Here is a 21,150-nt window from a genome sequence, read left to right as displayed (position 1 = left end):
AATAATAAGAATATAAACTTTTCTATATCAAATAGTCTTTAATTTATATTTTTGTTTTTGGAGGGCCACCATTTCATATATTCTGCCAATTTTTTATGAAGTTTATCTCTTTGCTATTGATCTGCAAAAGCTGTTTATATATTAAGGACATTAATATTTTTCATTGCGTACATTGCAAATAATTTCTAGTTTGGCTTTATCATTTTTGAAGGAAGTTTTGTAACAAATTTTTTTAAAAGTTTTCAAAAACAAACTTGAAAATCTTTTTTTTTTCTTTATGATTTCTGCTTTGGATATCAAGGCCTCTTTTTTTTTTTTTTTTTTTTTTTTTTTTTTTTTTTTTTTTTTTTTTTTTGACTGAGTCTTGCTCTGTCACCCAGGCTGGATGCAGTGGCACGATCTTGGCCCACTGCAACGTCCGCCTCCCAGGTTCAAGTGATTCTCCTGCCTCAGCTTCCCAAGTAGCTGGGACTACAGGCATTCACTGCCACACCTGGCTAATTTTTATATTTTTAGTAGAGAGAGGGTTTCACCATGTTGGCCAGGATGATCTTGATCTCTTGACCTCATGATCCTCCTGCGTTTGCCTCCCACAGTGCTGGGATTACAGGCATGAGCTGCTGCATCCAGCCATTTTTTTTTTTTTTTTTTTTTTAAAAACCTCATCTCTTTAAAAAGCAATTTCCCTTTTTATGTGATCTATCATTTGTGTCTGACCCTTTCCCAAAGAATAACTTTCTTTTTTGTTTTTAACTTTTATTTTAGGTTCAGGGGTACATGTGCAGGTTTGCTATATAGGTAAATTGTATGTCATGGGGGTTTGGTGAACAGATATTTCATCACCCAGGTAATAAGCATAGTACCTGATAGGTAGTTTTTTAATCCTCACATTCCTCCCACACTCCACCCTCAAGTAGGCCCTAGTGTCTATTTTTCCCTTCTTTGTGTCCATGTTTCCTTAATGTTTGTCTCCCACTTATAAGTGAAAACATTCAGTATTTGATTTTCTCTTCCTGCATTAGTTTGCCTAGGATAATGGCCTCCAGCTGCATTCATGTTGCTGCAAAGGATATGATGTCATTCTTTTTTATGACCACATAGTGTTGCAAGGTGTATACGTTGTACCTCATTTTCTTTATCCAATCCACCATTGATGGGCATCTAAGTTGATTCCATGTCTGTGCTATCGTGAATAGTGCTGCAATGAACATACAAGTACACGTGTCTTTTTGGTAGAACAATTTACTTTCCTCTGTGTGCTTACCCAGTAATGGGATTGCTGAGTTGAATGGTAGTTCTATTTTAAGTTCTTTTTTTTTTTTTTTGACAGGGTGTTGGTGTCCCTCTGTTGCCCAGGCTGGAGTGCAAGTGGCAAGATTGGCTCACTGCAACCTCCACCTCCTGAGCTCAAGCGATCCTCCCACCTCATCCTCCAGGAGCTGGGACTACAGGTACATGCCACCATGCCCCACTGATTCTTTGAGAAATCTCCATACTGCTTTCCACAGTAGCTGAACTAATTTACATTCACACGAGCAGTGTATAAACATTCTTTATTCTCTGCAACCCCACGAGCATCTGTATTTTTTGACTTTTTAATAGCCATTCTGACTGATGTGAGATGGTATTTCATTGTGGTTTTGATTTGGATGTCTCCAGTGATTAGTGATGTTGAGCATTTTTCATATGCTTGCTGGCTGCGCGTATGTCTTCTTTAAAAACTATCTATTTGTGTCCTTTGCCCACCTTTTAATGAGGTTATTTTTTGCTTGCTAATGTGTTTAAGTTCCTTATAGATTCTGGCTATTAGACCTTTGCCAAATGCATGGTTTGCAAATATTTTCTCCCATTCTGATGGTTGTCTGTTTACTCTGTTGATAGTTTATTTTGCAGTTCAGAAACTCTTTAGTTTAATTAGGTCCCATTTGTGAATTTTTGTTGCAATGGTTTTTGTGGTCTTCTTCATGAAATCTTTGCCATGGCCTATGCCCAGAATGGTATTTCCAAGATTATCTTCCAGAGTTTCTATACATTTAGATTTTACATGTAAAAGGCTTAAGTTTCTAAAGTGTTTTTCTCAGATGTATGATATTAAAAAGGGAGGCAGATAATAATAGTCACTCAATTAGTGAGATATTCTGTAATTGGTAGTGTCTGTAAAGATCTTTATCTCTTCTTGATTTAAGTGGACATTTTAATGTGTTTTTAAGCCTCTAAACTTTGAGCATTTCTGACCAAATGAAATAACATACAAAATGAAACACATTATTATATTTGATTCAGTAAGAAACTTATTATTCACACTTTTGTTGATGAGGAGGCCAGAACAGAAGAAGCAAGAGGTAGGGATGATCAAAATATCAGAATACTTAAGTTTGTTTCACAGATAACTGGCATCCAAATAATGTAAGAGTCTTCCCCAAACTTATGAAATATTTCCAAATGTTCCAAAAGAGTAAGATGATCTTACTTGCCTTCAGATAAAGAGAATAAATATGCCCCTTCCTAGTACAAGAACTAGTTCTGTTGCTTATGTAATGCAATAACTTCAAATTCTCAAAATCTGAATTTCTTAGTGATTCTAATGATTTTGATAGTTATGTTTATCTTTCCAATCAAAAGAGCTCAATTTTAGAACAGTGGTAAATATTTTAGAGAATTGGAGTGTTGATTCATGTTTTCTTTCATTTTGTTCATTGCTACTTATTATTTATGTAGAGCAAATGTGTTCTTTGTCTTCTGTTTTGAGAAGATACGTTAATCTTGAGTTCATATTATAATAATGAGTAAATATTTCAAAACCGTCTTCTAAATAACCACTATGACACTTTGTTTAAAATCATCTTTATGTATATCCACTTGGCTTCAGCTATACAGGCTATGTGATGGAAAGAACTTTTGGATCTTCCCTGTGCGGTACTGGATCTCAAAACCCCAGAATAGAGCCAGACAAATCACTTTCACTCCATAAATATTTTTTGAATAAATGATTTTATGAACAAATGCAAGAATTTGTAGTAACTGGCTCCTGGTTGGTTTGGTCAAACCATCAAATTAAGTCATAACTCTAAAATAGATGTCTAATTTTCTATTGTCCTCTGAATTCTTAGTCCTTGTGCTCATCCTGATAGTCTGGCTTTTGAATCCGTCGCTTCAGAATTGGAGTCCTAAATTCCTTTTTAAACATTTCATGGAAATTAAAGAATCTTATGCTTTCTACTTTCATAAACAATACTTGTTTATTACCTAAGGACATAGTAGGTAACTATCCATTCAGAATCAATGCATTGAGGAAAGTTTAATAAAGGCACTATGTACAGAGGAGAGGATGGTGTTTAGGAAATCCATACAAAAGAGAACAGTGCAAGATGCTGGGGCTAGTAACAGAGAAGTGCCATTACCACCCTTCAGCCTGAAAGGCCAAGGGAGGGGGAAGTTACTGGACCCAGATTGCAGGCCACTTGGTTGGCCTCTTGTAGGAGGACACAGCCAAGTTGTAGTGGGTGACCTCAACTAAAAACTAGAAGGTAAGTTTTAGTTATGGCTAAGAAGTACATTAATGCAATGCATACAGGTCAGCTTCCCAGAATCCACAGAGCAGGATGGAGAATGTAGTGGACCAGGAAGGGCTGGAGAAAGATACTCAGCATGCCTTGATACCTAATGTTGGAATCCAGGTGTAAGGACTCTGCCTAATGACCGATGATTAAATATTTTATTGTGCTTCCTACACTAAGCCAACTGCTTACCTGAGCAGATCTCTCTCTATTGCTCCCTTCAACTGTCTGTTCTAGCTCTGTGTCATTCATTAATGGGAACTCCGTAATTTGCTACAGTCCTTAGTTCTAGCCTATCTCTTCAATCTGATTTTTTCTTGCAGGTCTGATTTTCCTTTGAATCAAAAAATTGTTACTGACTCTTGAGACAGTTCGTGTAAGAAATATGATTAGAGCTCTTGGGAGTGAATAAGGAAAATGGAAAACACTGCTTTTCTATAGGAAACATCAGCTTTCATATTCAGTAATTTAATTTGAAAACCTCAAGCAGCTTCATCAGAATTTATCCTCAAATATTTCTAAAGATGACTTTGATGTGCTCACCCTCCTCCCTCCACCACATACACAAAATAGAAGGAAAGAATTTAATTTGGAAAGAGTTCAAGTTGGATTCTATCTAACATATCAGATCTTGATGAGTCATAAATTATTTTGAAAAGTGAATATAGTAGCCATTTGAATGGGCATGCTATTTTGAAGTAAATAAAAAAACTAAAACCACTGGATCTCATGGCTGGCCTCAACCAACCCCATGGGAAAAATGTAGCCAACTAGTCTGGACTGACATGACCCCAAGTAGCATTTGTTTACCTTGGAACAATATTCTGAAATTATCTGAGAGTAACCCTGGAAAGACTTGCCTTATAAACTCCACCTCATTAGGGTTGGAAGATACAATAACCTCTACTATAAGCACATATCAACTCTATTTTTGGTCCTTTAATTTTCTACTGCCTGAGTGTGCGCTTTTAAATGTGAGAGAACAAGCCAGGCATAGTGGCATGTGCCTATAGTCTCAGCTACTTGGGAGGCTGAGGCAGGAGGATCACTTGAGCCCAAGAGTTTGAGACCAGTCTGGGCAACATAGTGAGACAATGTCTCTAAAATTAAAATTAAAAAAAATATGAGAGAACAATTTGTTTCCTTATGTGCAGGAAATCAAAGTGATATAGGCCAAGGCATTTAACTTCTAAATCAAATATCCCTTATCTGAAAAAGGTGATAATAGTGTCCACCTTATAGGGTAGGTGTAAGGATTAGCTTGGGTGAAATGTCTGATGTTCACTGTATAAATTGATAGGCACTTTATGAAGGGGCATTTTGTTCCTCTAACAATGGTTTCTATGGTTTTGCTTGAGATTAATAAGAATATTTCTGTTTAAAGACTAATGTCAAAGTATCTGACAATCTAATAGAAATTTCAAAAACTCTATAACTGTAAGAGGCTCAGGAGGGTTTAAAGAGGGGGGAAACTCAGGCCTAGACTTAAGTTGCCTCTGTGTGCCCAAGAAGCAGAGCTCCCTGGTCATGTCTCCAAAGTGGAAGTTTCCTTTAATGTAGAATTGAGAGCTGGGCAAACACTTCTCACTGGGGACTGCAGGTCTTGGGGATAAAGGACAAGGCATTGGTGGAAAAGAAAGGGCTGGGAGAAGAGACCCTTTTTGCTGTGTCCCCAAGCTGGCCTTGCCCTCGAATTCTGCAGGCCCCGAGCTCTCTCAGACACCTGTTATATTTATGGACCAGACACTGGGGGAGCGTCAAGCATAGCCTCTCTGGCTGCACCATAGAAACTATTTGTTCACCAAAGTCTCAGGCATTTCAGGAGGCATCACTTGGGTTACCCTGAAAAGCCCCTCGGTCGTTGCAATCCTGGAAAATATTTCAACTAGCTGCTTGAGCTGGATGTACAAATAAATTAGCAATAAAATAATGCTGTAATGTTGTATGATACTTCAACTGTACAATGATATTGTCACTTATCATAAATGTACCATGGTTTTATTAACAGTAATGCCATAAATAGAAATAACAATGAAATCTATTAATGAGGTATTAATATAGGAATATACACTGTACATATCTATTGCATGATGTAAGTATATTATAGATTATATATGTAAATATACATTACATATACATATATATTATACGTATATAGATATATACATATTCCCCAGAGGTTTAGACCGAGGAAACCAGGTCAAGCTGCTCCTCAGGTGCTTCCTGTATAATTAACTACTGTTAGATTTGAGTCTTGGCTATTCCACATGCATCTGTGACCTTGGACAATTACTTGATCTCAGAGAGCTTCCAGTTCCTCATCTATAAAATGAGTAGAAAAATTTCTCATATGATTAACATCAGATCTAAAAAAATACCTGGAATGTAAAATGAGCTAGAACTGTTTAAAATATCAGTAACCTTATTACTGTAATTTACGTGACTATTTAAGCAAAACGCTAAAATGATTTGAACAATGTCTCAAAAGAAAAGAATAATTATATTCTATCTGGAGTGTTTCATAGTTAATTCCCTTTACTGAGGAAATGGTCTCAAGTTTCCAGAAGTGTCACTTATTTCAGAAAAGCACCGGCTGGGTTTATAGGATACTTAGGACTTTGCAAAGTGAAGGCTAAAAGCTCTGGAATCTTTAGTCTCTATTACAGTTTTCCACGACAGTAAGTGTTATACATATACAACCTTGAGTACTCCTGTTTGTCAGGCACTGTGCTAGGAGCTTTTCAAACTCTAATTACTTCTAATCCTCAAATTAGTGCATGTATAAATATATATATAATTTATAGCAATGCTATGTATATATAAATATGGACTATCTTTACATATGAAGAAATTAAATAACTTTCTCAAATTTAGATATCTAGAAAGTAAAGAAAAAATGTTAGTGAGAGAAGAGTGATCATGTATAAAGCACTGTCTTAGGTGAACAAATGTAGATGTGGTCTTTGTACTTTCAAAGTGTATATTCTATAGGTGGAGACAAAAATTTAGTCAAATAATCTCTCATGCATAAATAAAATTTCAGCTATGAAAATTGCCATGGGAGCTATAGTGGGGGATTTGATGTAGTTAGAACACTCAGGGAGATGCACCAGAAAGTCATCCTGGATCTGAGATGCAAAGGGTACTTAGGAGTTATCCAGGTAATGATGGGTGAGGAGAGCTTTCCAGGCAAAGTATGATTAAGTGCATGTGCAAAGGTCCTTTAGCAGGGGGTGCCTGATGAGGATGGGTGTGGCTTGTGCCAATGTGACAAGCGCTATGCAATCACATGGGAGTGTGGTGAGAGGTGAGGATGGAGAGGAAGGAGGGGCTATGCCATGAAGTGCTCCTAGGCCAGATAAAGGATTCTGGACTTTGGCAAAGGAGGGAATCACCCACAGATTTGAAGCAGATTTGCCTTCTGAAAAGACTGCTCTGGTTTCAGTATAGAAGACCTGTGGGATGGGGTCAGAGCTGATGTGGTAAAATCAGTTAGGCTACCTGTGCTGTGTAGAGGTATTAGTGGAAATGGGAGAAGTTCATAGATTTGATAGATGTGATATTTGTGAGGTAAAATTGGGAGGACTGGAGGTATAATTAGAGGCGAAAGTCAAAGGTAGTGCTTTGGTTCCCATTTTGTGCAACTGAGTAGAAGATGGGTTAGGAAATAGCAGAATGGGGCCAATTTTGAGGGTGAAACCAGGAAGGTAGCCTTGAACATGTTGAGGTTGGGAAAGGTGTGAGAAATCCACAAGGGGTGCTCAGGTGGGTAGACAATAGTCTATGCAGTGCTGGTGTTCAATGGAGAAGCCTGGGATGGAGGTAAGATTTATGTTCTCTCACATTTAAAATGATAATAAAAGCTGAGGTTATAGATAAGATCACATCAGGAGAGAATAATGAAATGAGACAGAGGCCAGCATGAAGCATCAAGGAAGTTGAACTGCTGATTTCCAGGGAGGCTGAAGCAAAGTCTTTATGACCATCACAGAGTCTACAGAGAGCATCTGCTCTTGAAAGTGGGGATAAGTGATAAATAAGGTTGTAACCAACCTCAAGACTCAAAGAATCTAAGTTTATATCATAAACTTGAGTGCATGAATACTTCTGAATGAATTCCTCCTAGGGCTGGAATTGCCACCACCTCATTGACAAGAACACAGTCAGCTCCAGGCCAAGTCACCATGATACTTCTTGACCTGTGTACAGTTGAGAACATTTGATATGAGTTTTTGTGGGTGTTGACTTGCTTCTTGTTTGGAGAGAGAAAAACAATATTGGATAGATGTCTTAAAATCAATTCTTTGTGGAAAGTATACAAACAAAAACAGGAATGCTTCCTGACACATCTAGTCCACTACTGATCTGGAAACCAGGCAAACCTGGAGTCCATCTATCCAACACTTTAGGAATGCCAGAAATGTAGAACAGTTGGTAGAAAGGGTACTCCTGAGCAATTTTCATCTGGTAGATAGTGAAAGCAAAATGAAAAGTCTCTAAGGGCAGAGCCAGAGCTCCCGGTAATTTGCATTGAAATTAGTACTTAAGTGAGGAATTTGCACTAATTGGCATTCTTTCTTAAAGAGTAGTCAGGAGTACAGAGTCTGGTTTCCAAGATACTCACACAGATATTCTAAACATGACGAATCATTTGATAAGGGGAGTTAACAGTGGTTTTTTGTTTGTCTTTTTTTTCCTTTTTGTGGAGAACAGGGTCTCACCATGTTGCCCAGGCAGGTCTCCATCTCCTGGGTTCAAGCTATCTTCTCGCCTCTGCCTCCCTAAGTGGTGGGCTTACAGGCGTGAGCCACAGTGTCTGGTCATGATGAATCACTGTCCTTTTTAAAAAAGCAAAATATTTCATTGTTGTATTTGTTGTATTTTCTGACTGGCGCAAGGATTCATTTAGGGATATAGTTTGGCAAAAACACATCCAAGGACACGGCATGTAAATATTATTCTTCAACTCTTTCTGAGACTTGGCATCACTGTTTCCTCAGCACTGAATTTGGAAGTTGAAATGTCTTTGTATATATGCATCATCAACACTTGAGCCAATACTCCTTTGGTATGCTGAGTATTTTCCATTGGTACATACCTCATTCCCTGCATTTGCAAGTCATTTTCCATTAAATTCCTAGTACTGTTTCTTTAAACATGTTCTTTCTCTTTTATAAATAAAGCATATAATATGTATATAATTATACACACTTGTATAAGTACATGAACTTGATAGTAAAACTAAATATATGTATATAGTTATATATAATCTCTAATCCAACTTATATATAAATTTGGATTATCTTTAAAGATCCTGTCAAAAATTATCCCTATGCCATTTGTAGAATATAAAACATATCTTTTTTAACGAATACTAACATTCTTCAATTTTTCTAGTATATAAATTTTCAATCTTAAATAACCTGTGTGATTTGGAATTCACATACATTTAAATAGTTGTCTTTTATTACAGAATTTTTTAAGACTAGGGTTCTATACTATGTGTGCATTTCTCTCAAGTGAATGCTATATATCTTACTCATAAAAAAGTAAAGCAGTGGAAACAAACAAGAAAGAGATCACGTTCCTTTGTCATTCAAATTTTTAGAAATCATTATAGCTAACAGTATAATCCTAATTTGTCATTTACATAAAGTATTTCACCTGCACATGGCCAGGAAATACTGTTTGTTAAAATTTGCCTCCAAATAGGTATGCATACATGAAACAAACTTTAGATCCCATTTTCATCATGTCTGAAATTTTAATAATTTTATTTTAATTCATTTCTCCCAAGTTTGTGATAGTGTAGACTTCCTCATACACTCTGTACCCAACGGGGGCTCGATAGACTTTAATTTCCTGATTTAGGACTAATAACTAATGCTGACTCATTCCCAGCTGCTGATTGTGCATGCCGAGATCTGCATTAAAACAGCACAGTCTAGATTACTTCACAGGGTGGCCATGGGACAGTGTCCACCACTTTGTGAACAGACTTTTAGAGCCCATGAGACCACAGTGGCAATTGCTGCATATTGTTCAGAAATAATTACAAATGGCAGTCATTAAGTACATAGAATTGCTTTTTCATTGTATGCTATATTTTTGCACTTTGCCCATATTTTTCTGGTTTTTTTTTTTTTTGGTATTTAGTGTATGTGTCATTATTAGCAGTTTTCTTATACAGCCATGTACCACTTAACAATGTTTGGTCAAGGACAAACTGCATCTAAGATGGTGTCCACATATGAGTAGTCCATTCCATAAGATTATAATACTGTAATTTTACTGTACTTTTTGTATGTTTTTATGTATTTAGATACACAAATGCCACTGTTTTTGCAACTACCTACAGTATTCAGTACAGTTACTTGCTGTACAGCTTTGTAGTCCAGGCTACAATATACAATAGGCTATACCATATAGCCTAGGTGTGTAGTAGTCTGTGATGGTTAATCTTGTGTGTCAACTTGACTGGATTGAAGAATTCAAAATATTAATTCTGGGCATGTCTGTGAGGGTGTTGCCAAAAGAGATTAACATTGAGTCAGTGGGCTGGGAAAGACAGATCCACCCTTAATCTGGTGAGTACAATCTAATCAGCTGCCAGTGAATATAAAGCAGGCAGAAAAATGTGAAAAAGTGAGGTGGGCCTAGCCTCCCAGCCTACATCTTTCTCCCCTGCCGGATGCTTCCTGCCCTCAAACATTGGACTCCAAGTTCTTCAGTTTTGGGACTTAGACTGGCTCTCCTTGCTGCTCAGCTTGCAGACAGCTTACTGTAAGACCTTATAATCAATGTAAGTTAAGACTTAATAAACTCCCATTTTTATATATATATAAATACCTATATATATCTTTATATATATATGTATGTATGTATGTATGTATCTATCATCTATCTATCTATCTATCTATCTATCTATCTATCTATCTATCTATCTATCTATCTATCTATCTAGTTCTGTCCCTATAAGAGAACACTGACTAATACGTAGACTATACCATATAGATTTGTGTATGTACACCCTAGGATGCTCACACAACAACAAAATTGCCTAAAGAAACATTTCTCAGCATGCATCCCTGTTGTTAAAATATGCATGACTGTATTTTTTAAAAATTGGTTTTGCTTTCTGAAGTAGCAGTGTCAACTACAACACAAATTAAAAGCAATCCTCAGAAAAATAGCAATTTTTGTGTTTGCCTCTCAAAACATTTATAAAAATTACCTTTAAAACATTTTAAAAGATAAAAAAATACTAAAAAGAGATGAAATAAGTAGACATAAGAAAAAACATAATGGACATAAGAAAACATTACAAAAATTTATTTTTCCAAAATAATAAATAATAATAATGGCTTAATAAAAGAAATTCTGTTAAACGTTTATTATTCATTTGAGAGAGTTGAGGGATAATTTATTTTCTTTTCTCACTGGGACTTCATATTTTATCATTCCTGTTTCATTCTAAATTTCATTCCTTATGGATTTTTTTCTGCTTAAACACAAACTTGTTCAGGTTATATTTTCCATGCAGGTTAAGTTATCCAGTAGGACTGAGAAAAGAGGAAATTATATTGTTCAACCACTTAATATTTGATGTTTAAATTACTTTCATTTACTTCTTTATTAATAATTTTTAAATGTGAGATACCAAGAAAATAAAAATAATCAGATTGTTAATCTTACTTTTCCTGCAAGATGGAAGATGCATACATGGCTTTCTTGTTTATTAACTCAGGACACAAGACATTTTGACCATTTGATCATCTGTTGCATATTAACCGTAAGCTTCATTTCTAAATTTCTATACGTTCCATAAGTACAAAGAGCTATATGCCTAAAAAAAAGTCTGAGAGGGATTTTTGGAAGAAATGTGCAGAGAAGGTATCACTGTTTCCTCAGCACTCTAGATAGTTATGCTGACATTTAAAGCACCATCTTATATAGTAGCGTAGTGCTTGAGGACACCCATTGTGAAGATATGAATTTATAGATATGTTTTGTATGTGTTATGACATATTTCTCTGATATAAACATGTTTTCTCACCATGACCCCATGTAATCACTGGTATGTGATGAAGAGATGGCCTGCAGACAACTGGAAGGCTGTTGGTGGCAGATAGAGAGCTAAAACTCACTCATGTGATTCTAACAGATTTAGAAAACTGTGCAGGGAACTGACTATCGAGCAAAGAGGAGCAAATAGAATTTTTTCTTCAACACCACTCAGCTGAACTCTAGAGTTCAATGGCCTACTCTAGTAACATTCCAAATGCTTTTAGAAGTAGTAGAAAGGTTATGCATCTGGGCACTGTCAAGATAGACAGGATGAGACCTGTGTGTGTTTGTATGCATGTATGTGTGTGTATTTGTATGGGCATATGTGTGTTTCTGTACCTGAGTATGTATGGTTGTGTATGTTTCTTTGTGTGTGTATGTGTGTGTTAAGGAGGGAGAGGTTGATGGATTACTTCTTAAATGCAAATTTTTTTACTTGCCGTTAATTCTAAACAACATTATAGCAGAATGATTCTTTCTTAATACTCATATGAAAGGAAAAAGAATGTGTTTAAATGCAGTCTCTGGAAAAATACATGATGTAGGTGATGATAGAAAAATATATGCTTAAAACATATATTTTAGTGGAGATATCACAGACAGAAGTCAAGCATCTATTGTATTTGTCTTTAAACTTTGATATGTGCTATGGCTTGAGTATGGTTTGTCTCCACCAAAACTCATATTGAGACTTGGTCCCAAGTGTAACAGTGTTGAGAGGTGGTGGGACCTTTAAGAGATATTTATGTCATCAGGGGTGCCCCTTTCTGAAGGAATTAATGCCCTTTTGCTAGAGAGAGTGCATTCTTGCTGGTCTAGGTTAGTTACCACAAAAGTAGGTCATTATAAAGTGAGATTGTCCCTTGTATTTTGCCTCTTTTGCACAGGCTTCCACCATGTAACTGCATCCACCATGTTAGAGTGCAGCATGAGGCCCTAACCAGGTACAGCAGCCCTATTTTGAACTTTCCAGCCTCCAGAACCATGAGCCAAATAAACCTCTTTTCCTTATAAATTGCCCAGTCTCAAGTATTCTGTTATATCAACAGAAAACAAATTAAGACATTATTCTAATGATGATTCAAGTAAATTTATCATTATGGTTAGTTTTAATCCCTGGTGTTAAGAGCATGGCACTAAAAGCTTCCCAAGAGAGAAAATTATTGGAAACATGTTATGAGGTAGAAAATTCTTCCTTAATGATGGCAAGATGTTTTTGCTGTTTCAATATTTGCAATCATCTAGTCAGGAATAGCATTTGGCATTTCATCGATACAGAATTCAATTCAATTCTCAAAAATGAAATGAGAACACTTCACTGGAACAATATAAAACTAATAGGAATTGATAAAAAACTCAAATATTTTTCTTTTTCTAGAAATGGCTTTGGTATAGACAAAGACATCAATTCACAGTGTGAATTGTCATAGGTAAAATTTAGAAAGTAAATAGACATAGAATTATGCCTTAAAATTTGAAGAGAACTCAAATTAATTAAAAAATGACTACCACTGCATGACTTGGTATCTAAAAGCTGTAATAGTAATCCTTTAAATGTTCAGTATTTACACTTTTTATATTAAAATGTAAACATCTCCTGGAATTGCACGTCCAATGTCAACTAATATTATAACTGTATTAGCTAACTACAGGTTTGTGCTAATGGATCAATGCAAATGTTCTCAGAAATGTGGGTAGTCGAGAGGAAAACAAGGAAAGGAAGAGGATTGCTATTGAGAAAATACAGGCCACTTAGAAAAAAAACAACCCACTTAAAATTTCATGGGGAAACTTCTAATATTATCCTATACCTTATTAAACATTTTTGGAATTTAATGTATGGGATGTTGTATTGGACCCAAATTGAAAAGAGTGGTTTATTAAAATATGATGCTTATACAAATTTTACCTTGTTTGTCAGAATGAAAAACATTCTGAAGGTCATCCTTTTCTCCCAGTATGATTATTTTTTATTCCACTAAAATCAGTTAATTTGGAAGAGAGTGAAACTGTATGAGAAAGGGTTGGTTGCAACCTCATCAAGTAATCAGACACTAGATCAACACAGCTGTTGGAACAGTACCAGCTGGGAAGATTCTAGTCAGAAGAGGCATGTCAGGGGCACAGGCGAATAAAGCACTGTTGTCACATGGAGTGATACCAGAACAAATTATTAATTCATTCCTGTAAGAGATATTTAAAATCTGCCCTGCTCGTGAAGATCATAAAATAGTTTAATCTTAATATGGGATTTTGACTGTTCTTAAATCTCTTCTTTCAAATGCAAATACTATTTTCTTTGAAAATTGGGCATATAAAATCAACTTTTTTTACTCAGAAGCAACATATACCATATTGCATATTAAGAGTTTGTGTATAATATATTTATTTGCATACAGAAATATGTATTTCTATTGTACATTTTATTATTTTATTTATAGAATATATATATATATATATTTAGCACATAGCATATTCCAGGAAGATACATTAAATATGCACACATTTCATGCTACAGCGTGCACCCTTTAAGAGAAGCATTTTTAAGAGGCATGATATTGAATATACATGCTGAGAATACACTTTGCACAATTTCATCCAGCTTTGGGTGCTTTCCTAAACTATTTGCAACACCGGTACTATGGTTGTTGAAAGGGATATTATCAAACTGGGGCGAGGGAGGAAACCATCAATGAACTAAGTAGGAGAAAATAAAAACAGACTGCATTGTGGCGTAATTGTTGCCATCATTTTGAATTCCCATCTCTCCCAATGTCAGATCTTCAGGATCAAAAAAAGCAGTGGATGAACAAAGAGCAGGAGTATGTTGGACATCTAGCTTGTACATTTCAAATCAGAAAGCTTACCCCTTGTGGCTTCTCATATTGATTACTCTGCCCTAATACTTGGGAGCTGGCATTAAATTAATGATGAACTGGTAAAAGGAAAATCATTTCTTGTTTCGAAGAAATGAACAGACTTTTTCCATATTCTTAATCTCCTCTTCTTATAAGATCACTCTGGGATAGCTACATTATTGCTATGAGGAGAGAAAAAATAAAGATCTTACAGATTCAACTTTCCAGTAAATGCAAAGAAGATAAATGATATTGTTCCTGAAAGAGGCTCTTAATATTTTTTGAAAGGAAAAATTGCAGCTCCAGTAGAAACTGATCATATCAACTGCCAATATTTTGATGGCCAACTACTGCAACCTCAATTGACTAGATTTGTGGCAATCATAATTGAACATTAAGATGCTGGAAAAAAGATGTGCGATATGCATAGTCTGGTGATTTTTGATATGTAGATGTGGCCTGAGTTCCCAATCTGTGACTGAAACATACACCAGACTCAAGAGAAAGTGTTTCTGATACATGATTGGTGAGTATTACCTTTTTCTAACAGGTGAGCAATTTGCATTGATATTCTACAAATAATGCAGGATTATTTTCCCACTAATAAGAGGCAAGCTTTAGAAATCCCTTAAAGTAGACAAGAATTTCTCAACCTTGGCACTATTGACATTTTGAGCCAAATAATATTTGTTTAAAGGGGTTGGGGGAAAATGTCCTGAGCATTATAGGCTATTTAGCAGCATTCCCAGCCTCTATGCACTAGATACCAATAGCATTCCTCCCAGTGTGGCAACCAAAAATATCTTTACACATTGCTAAGTGTCCCCTATCAGGGAGAGGGGAATTGTCTCTGTTTGAGAGCCACTGAAATAGACAAATCCAGCAGTGGTTAATAAAAATCCTTGAATATAATCTCCATATCTCTCCAATCATCTATCATTTTCAGTATTCCTTCCATTTTTCTGATCTGTCTGACAAAGTTTCCGTGGTGTCAGTCTATCTTCGATTTCTTTCTTTAACATGACAGTTTCTCTTTCAATGAGGTTGCGGTGGCTGTGGCAAGGATCAATAACAGAGGGAGGAAAAGGAAGGATACAATGGCAGCAGAGACTAAAAGACAGCTTGACTCATGGTGCGTTGGATTGTTAGAGCAAACAAAAAAAGACCCTGAATCCTGAATCCTTGATGCCAAAGGGTTCTTCCCAACTGAAGCCAAATCTACATAATAATAATACAATAAATTAAAAGGGAAATACTTGGCTAGTCAATTCCCTGGTTTTCAGAAACTCGAGGAGCCCACTGGCTTGATGTTATTTCCATTCAATTGATTCTTTCATTTGAATAAACAATATGAAAATAAATATGAATTTAAAATGTAAAAGTGCATGTTGAAGTAACTGTAGGTAAGGGAATCTCTATAAATGAATGCTTTAAATATGGAAGATTACTTTGGGGGGAGTGTAATGACTGAAGTTATTTAAACAGGAAATTGTTTTTACGAAGGATAAGTCAAATATAAATACTGCTGGCAATTTGCTTCTTACTAACTTACAACTTTTTTGGTTTTTTTTTTGTTCCTCATGCTTTTTTTCCTCCTTAACTCTCCAAATTGTTGAGGTGGCATCAATGAGGCTAATCATACAAAATCACTCTTTTAAGTGCTGGGGTCTAATATTGACAAATTTACCATGTAACTAACATTATTATTACTGGACAATATATCATAAATCTAAAATCCAAAATATGAAATTTGCAAATGCATTTATAATTTGATTTCCATTGATTGAGCCATTTTTAGAAAATCTCATTGGAAAACTACAGCAAATAGTGTAAGAAAAATATAAAGGATAAAAATAACTAGTTATATGTGAATCCGTATAATCCTAATCCTAAATTTATTTAGACGACCAAATAAAAAATCTCTATGTGGCAAGATTCTATATAATGCCACCACTTAGATAATAGTTCCTGACATGATTATTATGGTCTGGAATTAGATGGTGAGATGTGGCATGGCAACAGCCACCTACATCCTTCTGTCAGATTCTGTGAGCTCGTTTGGCCTCTATTTAGTTAGCCACTACATTTCTGTCACAAGGATTACTATAATTCTATTGATAAGAGAATTTTGAAGTTAAATAATGTTAGGGAGAATTGACAATTTGAGGAATATGGAATATGTAATTGTTTCCGTAATAGTTTTAAAAATATCGCTTTTTCCCCTTTCACTGGGTCATAGGATAATTGCAGACAACCTCACTTGATTATAATTTGAATATCATCCTTTAGCAGGCATTGGATAGAAGGTCCTATCCTCTAGGGACTGGCCCAGAAATCACTGGTGCTACGTGAGTATGTTAATCCTGTTTAGGATTCTAAATAAGTAAAACAGCATTCCTTTCTGCTGACAAAGTCAGGAGTTCATTTTCTATAAGTTAACATTTCATACATGGGTCAGGCAAATTCAGGTTGAAATAGAATGTCCTAAACTTCTATTTTTTAATCTTAAAATTCACCTGACTTTAATAAACTTGGTCCAACTAGATCGTCCATTATTTAATTTGATGAAACCTCAACTTTACAAGGACATTGGTTTCTTAAACAGGTTTATGTTTTAGGTAGGATATTCTGTTGAAATAAAAGGCTATTTAGGAGAAAATCAGATTGGTTTAAACATTTCGCATATAGGATCATAAGTGCACTAAATCCTTATAGGCCTTGATATCCCCAACGAATGCAAAGGACACAGTGAGGAGGGGTGAAACGTCCATTTTCATGGCTGTCTCTGGCTAGATTTAGTGCAAGTCCTGTAGATTTTGCTTATAAACAATATAGAACAGGGATGTACAAAATAATGGCATAAAAAGAAGAAAAATGGTGTGACTTAGTTGGGGTTTTTGTTTACTCGCTTTCTCTTCATGGTGGGAAAAAGAAAGGCAAAAAATAAGCATTTATGACATTGCAATCCTCTAAATAGGACTGTAACAAAAGAATAAAATATGCTTAACACTCCGGAGGCGATTTCTGCATCCTTCTTTGATTTTCTTTCTTTACGTCCCCATTGTATAGTGCCTATTTCTTTATGTTTAAGTCTCCATGTTTACCTTGTAACTGTGGCATTTCCTTCTCTTAAGGACACATGAGAACAACAACAACAAAAGTAACAAAAAAGGAACAAGGTTATTCCTCTTGTGCAGAGACTGATAAAATTGTAGATTCAGAAGCCCTTCTTCAAGAGAGTATGAGAAAGAGTGTATCATTTCTTAAATCCACAATCCCAACATGTTTCTTTCATTGTCTCATTGCTCCTAATACTGACAGTTTATAAGGTGCAATTTTTGCAAACTGGAGCCTAGTGGTGATAAGTGTGTCACTGCTGGGCTCCTGAATTGCACGTTTTGTAATCAGACTATAAAGTGCAATGGCAGAGATTTTAAAACTAGGAGCTCGTTTATCCCTTTTATTCTTCTCAAGCTCCCCTTGCCCTCCTTCTATCTTTTTCAAAGATGTTTTACCTTGTAGCGCCTATGTTCTTATAATGACACATGAGAAGGTGTTTAAAGGTCTTCTTGAAGGTGGCATTACAAAGTGCATAGCAGGCAGGGTTGATAGTGCTATTGATGTAACAAAGCCAGTAACCAATTGTCCACACAGTGTTGGGGATGCAAGGTGCACAAAAGGTGTTAATGAGCACCATGACATTGTATGGGGCCCAAGTGATGATGAAAGCCAACAGAATAGCCAAGATTGTTCTGGTGACTTTCTTTTCCCGGGAAGGAGGAGGCTTCTTTTTTGCAGGCTGCTTAGTCATCTTCACAATCTTGCGGGCTACAATGTTCTGCTTTTCATCACCATTCTGACCTGAAGACCCCACTACCTCTACGGTGGTATTAGTTGGGGTACATGAGTCACTTTTTGGGGTCTTGCTGCCAATTCTGATGCATGTTTGCTTAGAGTTCTCATCTTTGGAATGCCCCAGGGAAGTGGAAACTGTGTTTTCATCCTGGGTTATTTCGTCATCTCTCATATTAGAGGCAACAGCACTGACTGAGGTGGAGTCATTGGAGCTCTCCTTCTCCTCTCCCTGAACACAGTTTTCAGTCACAGGATCTCTGGGGGCTTTGCCATTCTGGATTTTGTTGTGCTCCAGGCCATCGTCACTGCTGGGCATGTTGTTATTGTTTGGCTTCACTATCCTTCCTTGCACCAGACTTGGAGAAACGGGGTCTTGGTTGGCAACAGGCTCCTTCTTGTCCTTCTTTATCCTGCTCTTGCTGGCTCGGGATATGTGCCAATATAGCACAGTCATGATGATCACTGGCAAATAGAAGGCTGCAATGGCCGTACCAAAGGTGACAGCAGCATTGGAAAAAAACTGAATGTAGCACTCCCCATCCTCCACAGTTCTCACCCCTACAATGAACTGCCAGAAGAGAATGGCTGGAGCCCAGAGGATGAAAGAGAGGACCCAGGCAGCTGCAATCATCATACCTGCCATTTTTGTGGTCCGCTTGACTGGGTAGGTCAGAGGTTTTGTGACACAGAAGTACCTGTCAAAGCTGATGATGAGCAGATTCATAACTGAGGCATTGCTGACCACATAGTCCAGGGCTAGCCAAAGGTCACACACCACAGGCCCCAAAGGCCAGTAGCCAATCACAGTGTAGAGGGTGTACAAGTTCATGGAGAAAACACCTATGATAAGGTCAGCACAGGCCAAGCTGAACAAAAAGTAATTGTTGACGGTCTGGAGGTGGCGGTTGACTTTAATGGAAACCATGACTAGGATGTTCCCGATAATGGTCACCAAACTGAGGGATCCAGCCACCAGGACAATAAACACCACTTCAAATGTCTTATAAGGACTGGTAAGAGCCAGGCTATTGTTAGAGGAGTTTGTTGAGTTATTCATTTTGTGTTCTCTAATCAGTAGCCAAGTAGCAAATAAACATTTAAACCTGCAAGGAAATAGAATAAAATTAACAAACATAATATAAACATTGCTTTAAAATACATAATGTTTTTTCCTTTTAAACCACATTATTTTCTCCCAAATCTCCCTTCCCCTGCATGATTACTGTGTCTACCTGCCTCAATTCCCCACGTAAAAAGCAAGACCTTTAAATGGAGGATTCAGAAGGACTTTCAGGCTAGCAGTGAACTTGAAGTCCAGTAATGTTTTGAATATGTCCTTATCCAGATATGAGTATCTATCTACTTACCTATCTACCTATATGTCTCATCAATCAATGAAACTTAGCATAATACTGATAAATTGAATTAAATAAACCAAAATTACAAACAACACTTTCTAAAACATCAAGAGATTCCTGGAATAGACATAAAAATTAGTAAACTAGTGAGAGGACACAATTATAGAAGAAAGCATAGAATGTGTAATATTGAATGTGTGACTTTTATAGTTAACAGTGCCTTTCCTCATGGAAGCTCTAAGCCTTTTTCACAATAATACTGAGGATGGTGAAAATAAAGATAATATAATAATATTTTATTAGCCAATATACTCTCCCTAGATGAGAATTATTTTCCTCTGGCCTCTATTTTATTTCATACTTGTAATCAGTATTACATAGTCAGCATTTCTAATATTCCAAATCTTACAAAAGAATATTTGCTTATTAAATGCATATTGAACTGAATAAGCCAAAATTATGCATAAGACTTTCCAAAGCATAAAGAGATTTCTGGAATAGACATACAAATTAATACATCAATAAGAAGACAAAATTATGGGAGAAAATACCACTTTTCTGAATGTTTTATTTTTCCAACCACTATCAAATCTATTATCTTACTATTCTTTCTGCCAAACTTTTTGTTTTGTAGAAGGAACTAAGTCTCAGAAAGATGAAATCCCAGTTTGTTCAATCATTCATTCTTTCACTTTGTGCTCACATATCTATTGAGCAGCTTCTCTTAGTTAGGGGTTCTGGACGTTCAATGATGATTAAAACAAGGTCTCTGCCTGGTGGCAGACATGGGTTGATGAAAAAGCAATTATTAAACCTGAATGCACTTCTTGTTTCCCTATCCTGTTGTGTGTAAGTAAACACATAGTCATCATTTTTGAGATAATATCATCAAAGTCTGATGACAATTGAGTGATCTTTCATAAGGGAAAATGTATATTGGGGATTTAGAGAAGAAAGTTAAGAATTCATCAAAGAGATATGACACATTTCTGGAGAAACAGCATCTGAAGGAGAAACTAGCCCAAGTTCCACCTCTTTCTGAAAAAATTGCTGCGAGCTGTCAGAAAATAATCATTGTTGAGAAATTAAAATTTGGGAATATTGATTAGTTTGGATGCTATTAATTACAAAGAAATGGGCAGTGGTTTGCCCTTGAAATCCATGTAGAAAATAATTTGGTAAGCAACTTCATAACACAAATAACATTTAAACAAATAATTTATTCTGCTTTGGAAAGTCAGTTGTTTTCCAGTATTTTATTTGACAAAACCCAATTAATGGGATTTGGCCTTAATATAATAAGACCCAAAATTCAGAAGCCAGAAAGGAAAATATATGTAACCATTGCATATTCCTTTAAAATTTTTGCATAGAGCAAAAAAGTCAAAATAACAATTGAGAAACAGTATTTGTAAATATATATATATTTACAAAAATATATATAATAGAGTTTTG

At 36.0% G+C, this 21,150-nt stretch overlaps 1 protein-coding gene and 1 long non-coding RNA gene across 8 annotated transcripts in view; one reads left to right on the top strand and one right to left on the bottom strand.

Moving 5' to 3' along the window:
- The first annotated feature begins 1,330 nt into the window (after nt 1–1,330).
- The window catches only part of LOC115838005, a 263,290-nt gene continuing 243,470 nt past the window's right edge, over nt 1,331–21,150 (top strand). Inside the window, exons 1-2 of the long non-coding RNA XR_004033070.1 lie at nt 1,331–1,451; nt 2,284–2,342. This is a non-coding gene — a long non-coding RNA (uncharacterized LOC115838005). The remainder of the gene's footprint in view (nt 1,452–2,283; nt 2,343–21,150) is intronic.
- CHRM2 (cholinergic receptor muscarinic 2) overlaps nt 13,987–21,150 on the bottom strand; it is a 155,748-nt gene continuing 148,584 nt past the window's right edge. For 4 of the 7 annotated variants that reach the window (XM_003261382.3, XM_003261384.3, XM_012512138.2 and 1 more), the window contains one exon: nt 13,987–19,440. In XM_003261382.3, the coding sequence (XP_003261430.1) occupies nt 17,994–19,394 (1,401 nt within the window). In that variant the 5' untranslated portion in view covers nt 19,395–19,440 and the 3' untranslated portion in view covers nt 13,987–17,993. The remainder of the gene's footprint in view (nt 19,441–21,150) is intronic. The other 3 variants (XM_003261383.3, XM_012512137.2, XM_012512139.2) reach the window with 2 other exon arrangements.

The sequence above is a fragment of the Nomascus leucogenys genome, chromosome 13, assembly GCF_006542625.1.
Source record: "Nomascus leucogenys isolate Asia chromosome 13, Asia_NLE_v1, whole genome shotgun sequence".
Classification (NCBI taxonomy): Eukaryota; Metazoa; Chordata; class Mammalia; order Primates; family Hylobatidae; genus Nomascus; species Nomascus leucogenys.
Note: the sequence above shows the minus strand (reverse complement) of the source record. Positions and strands in the feature narration are given on the sequence as shown.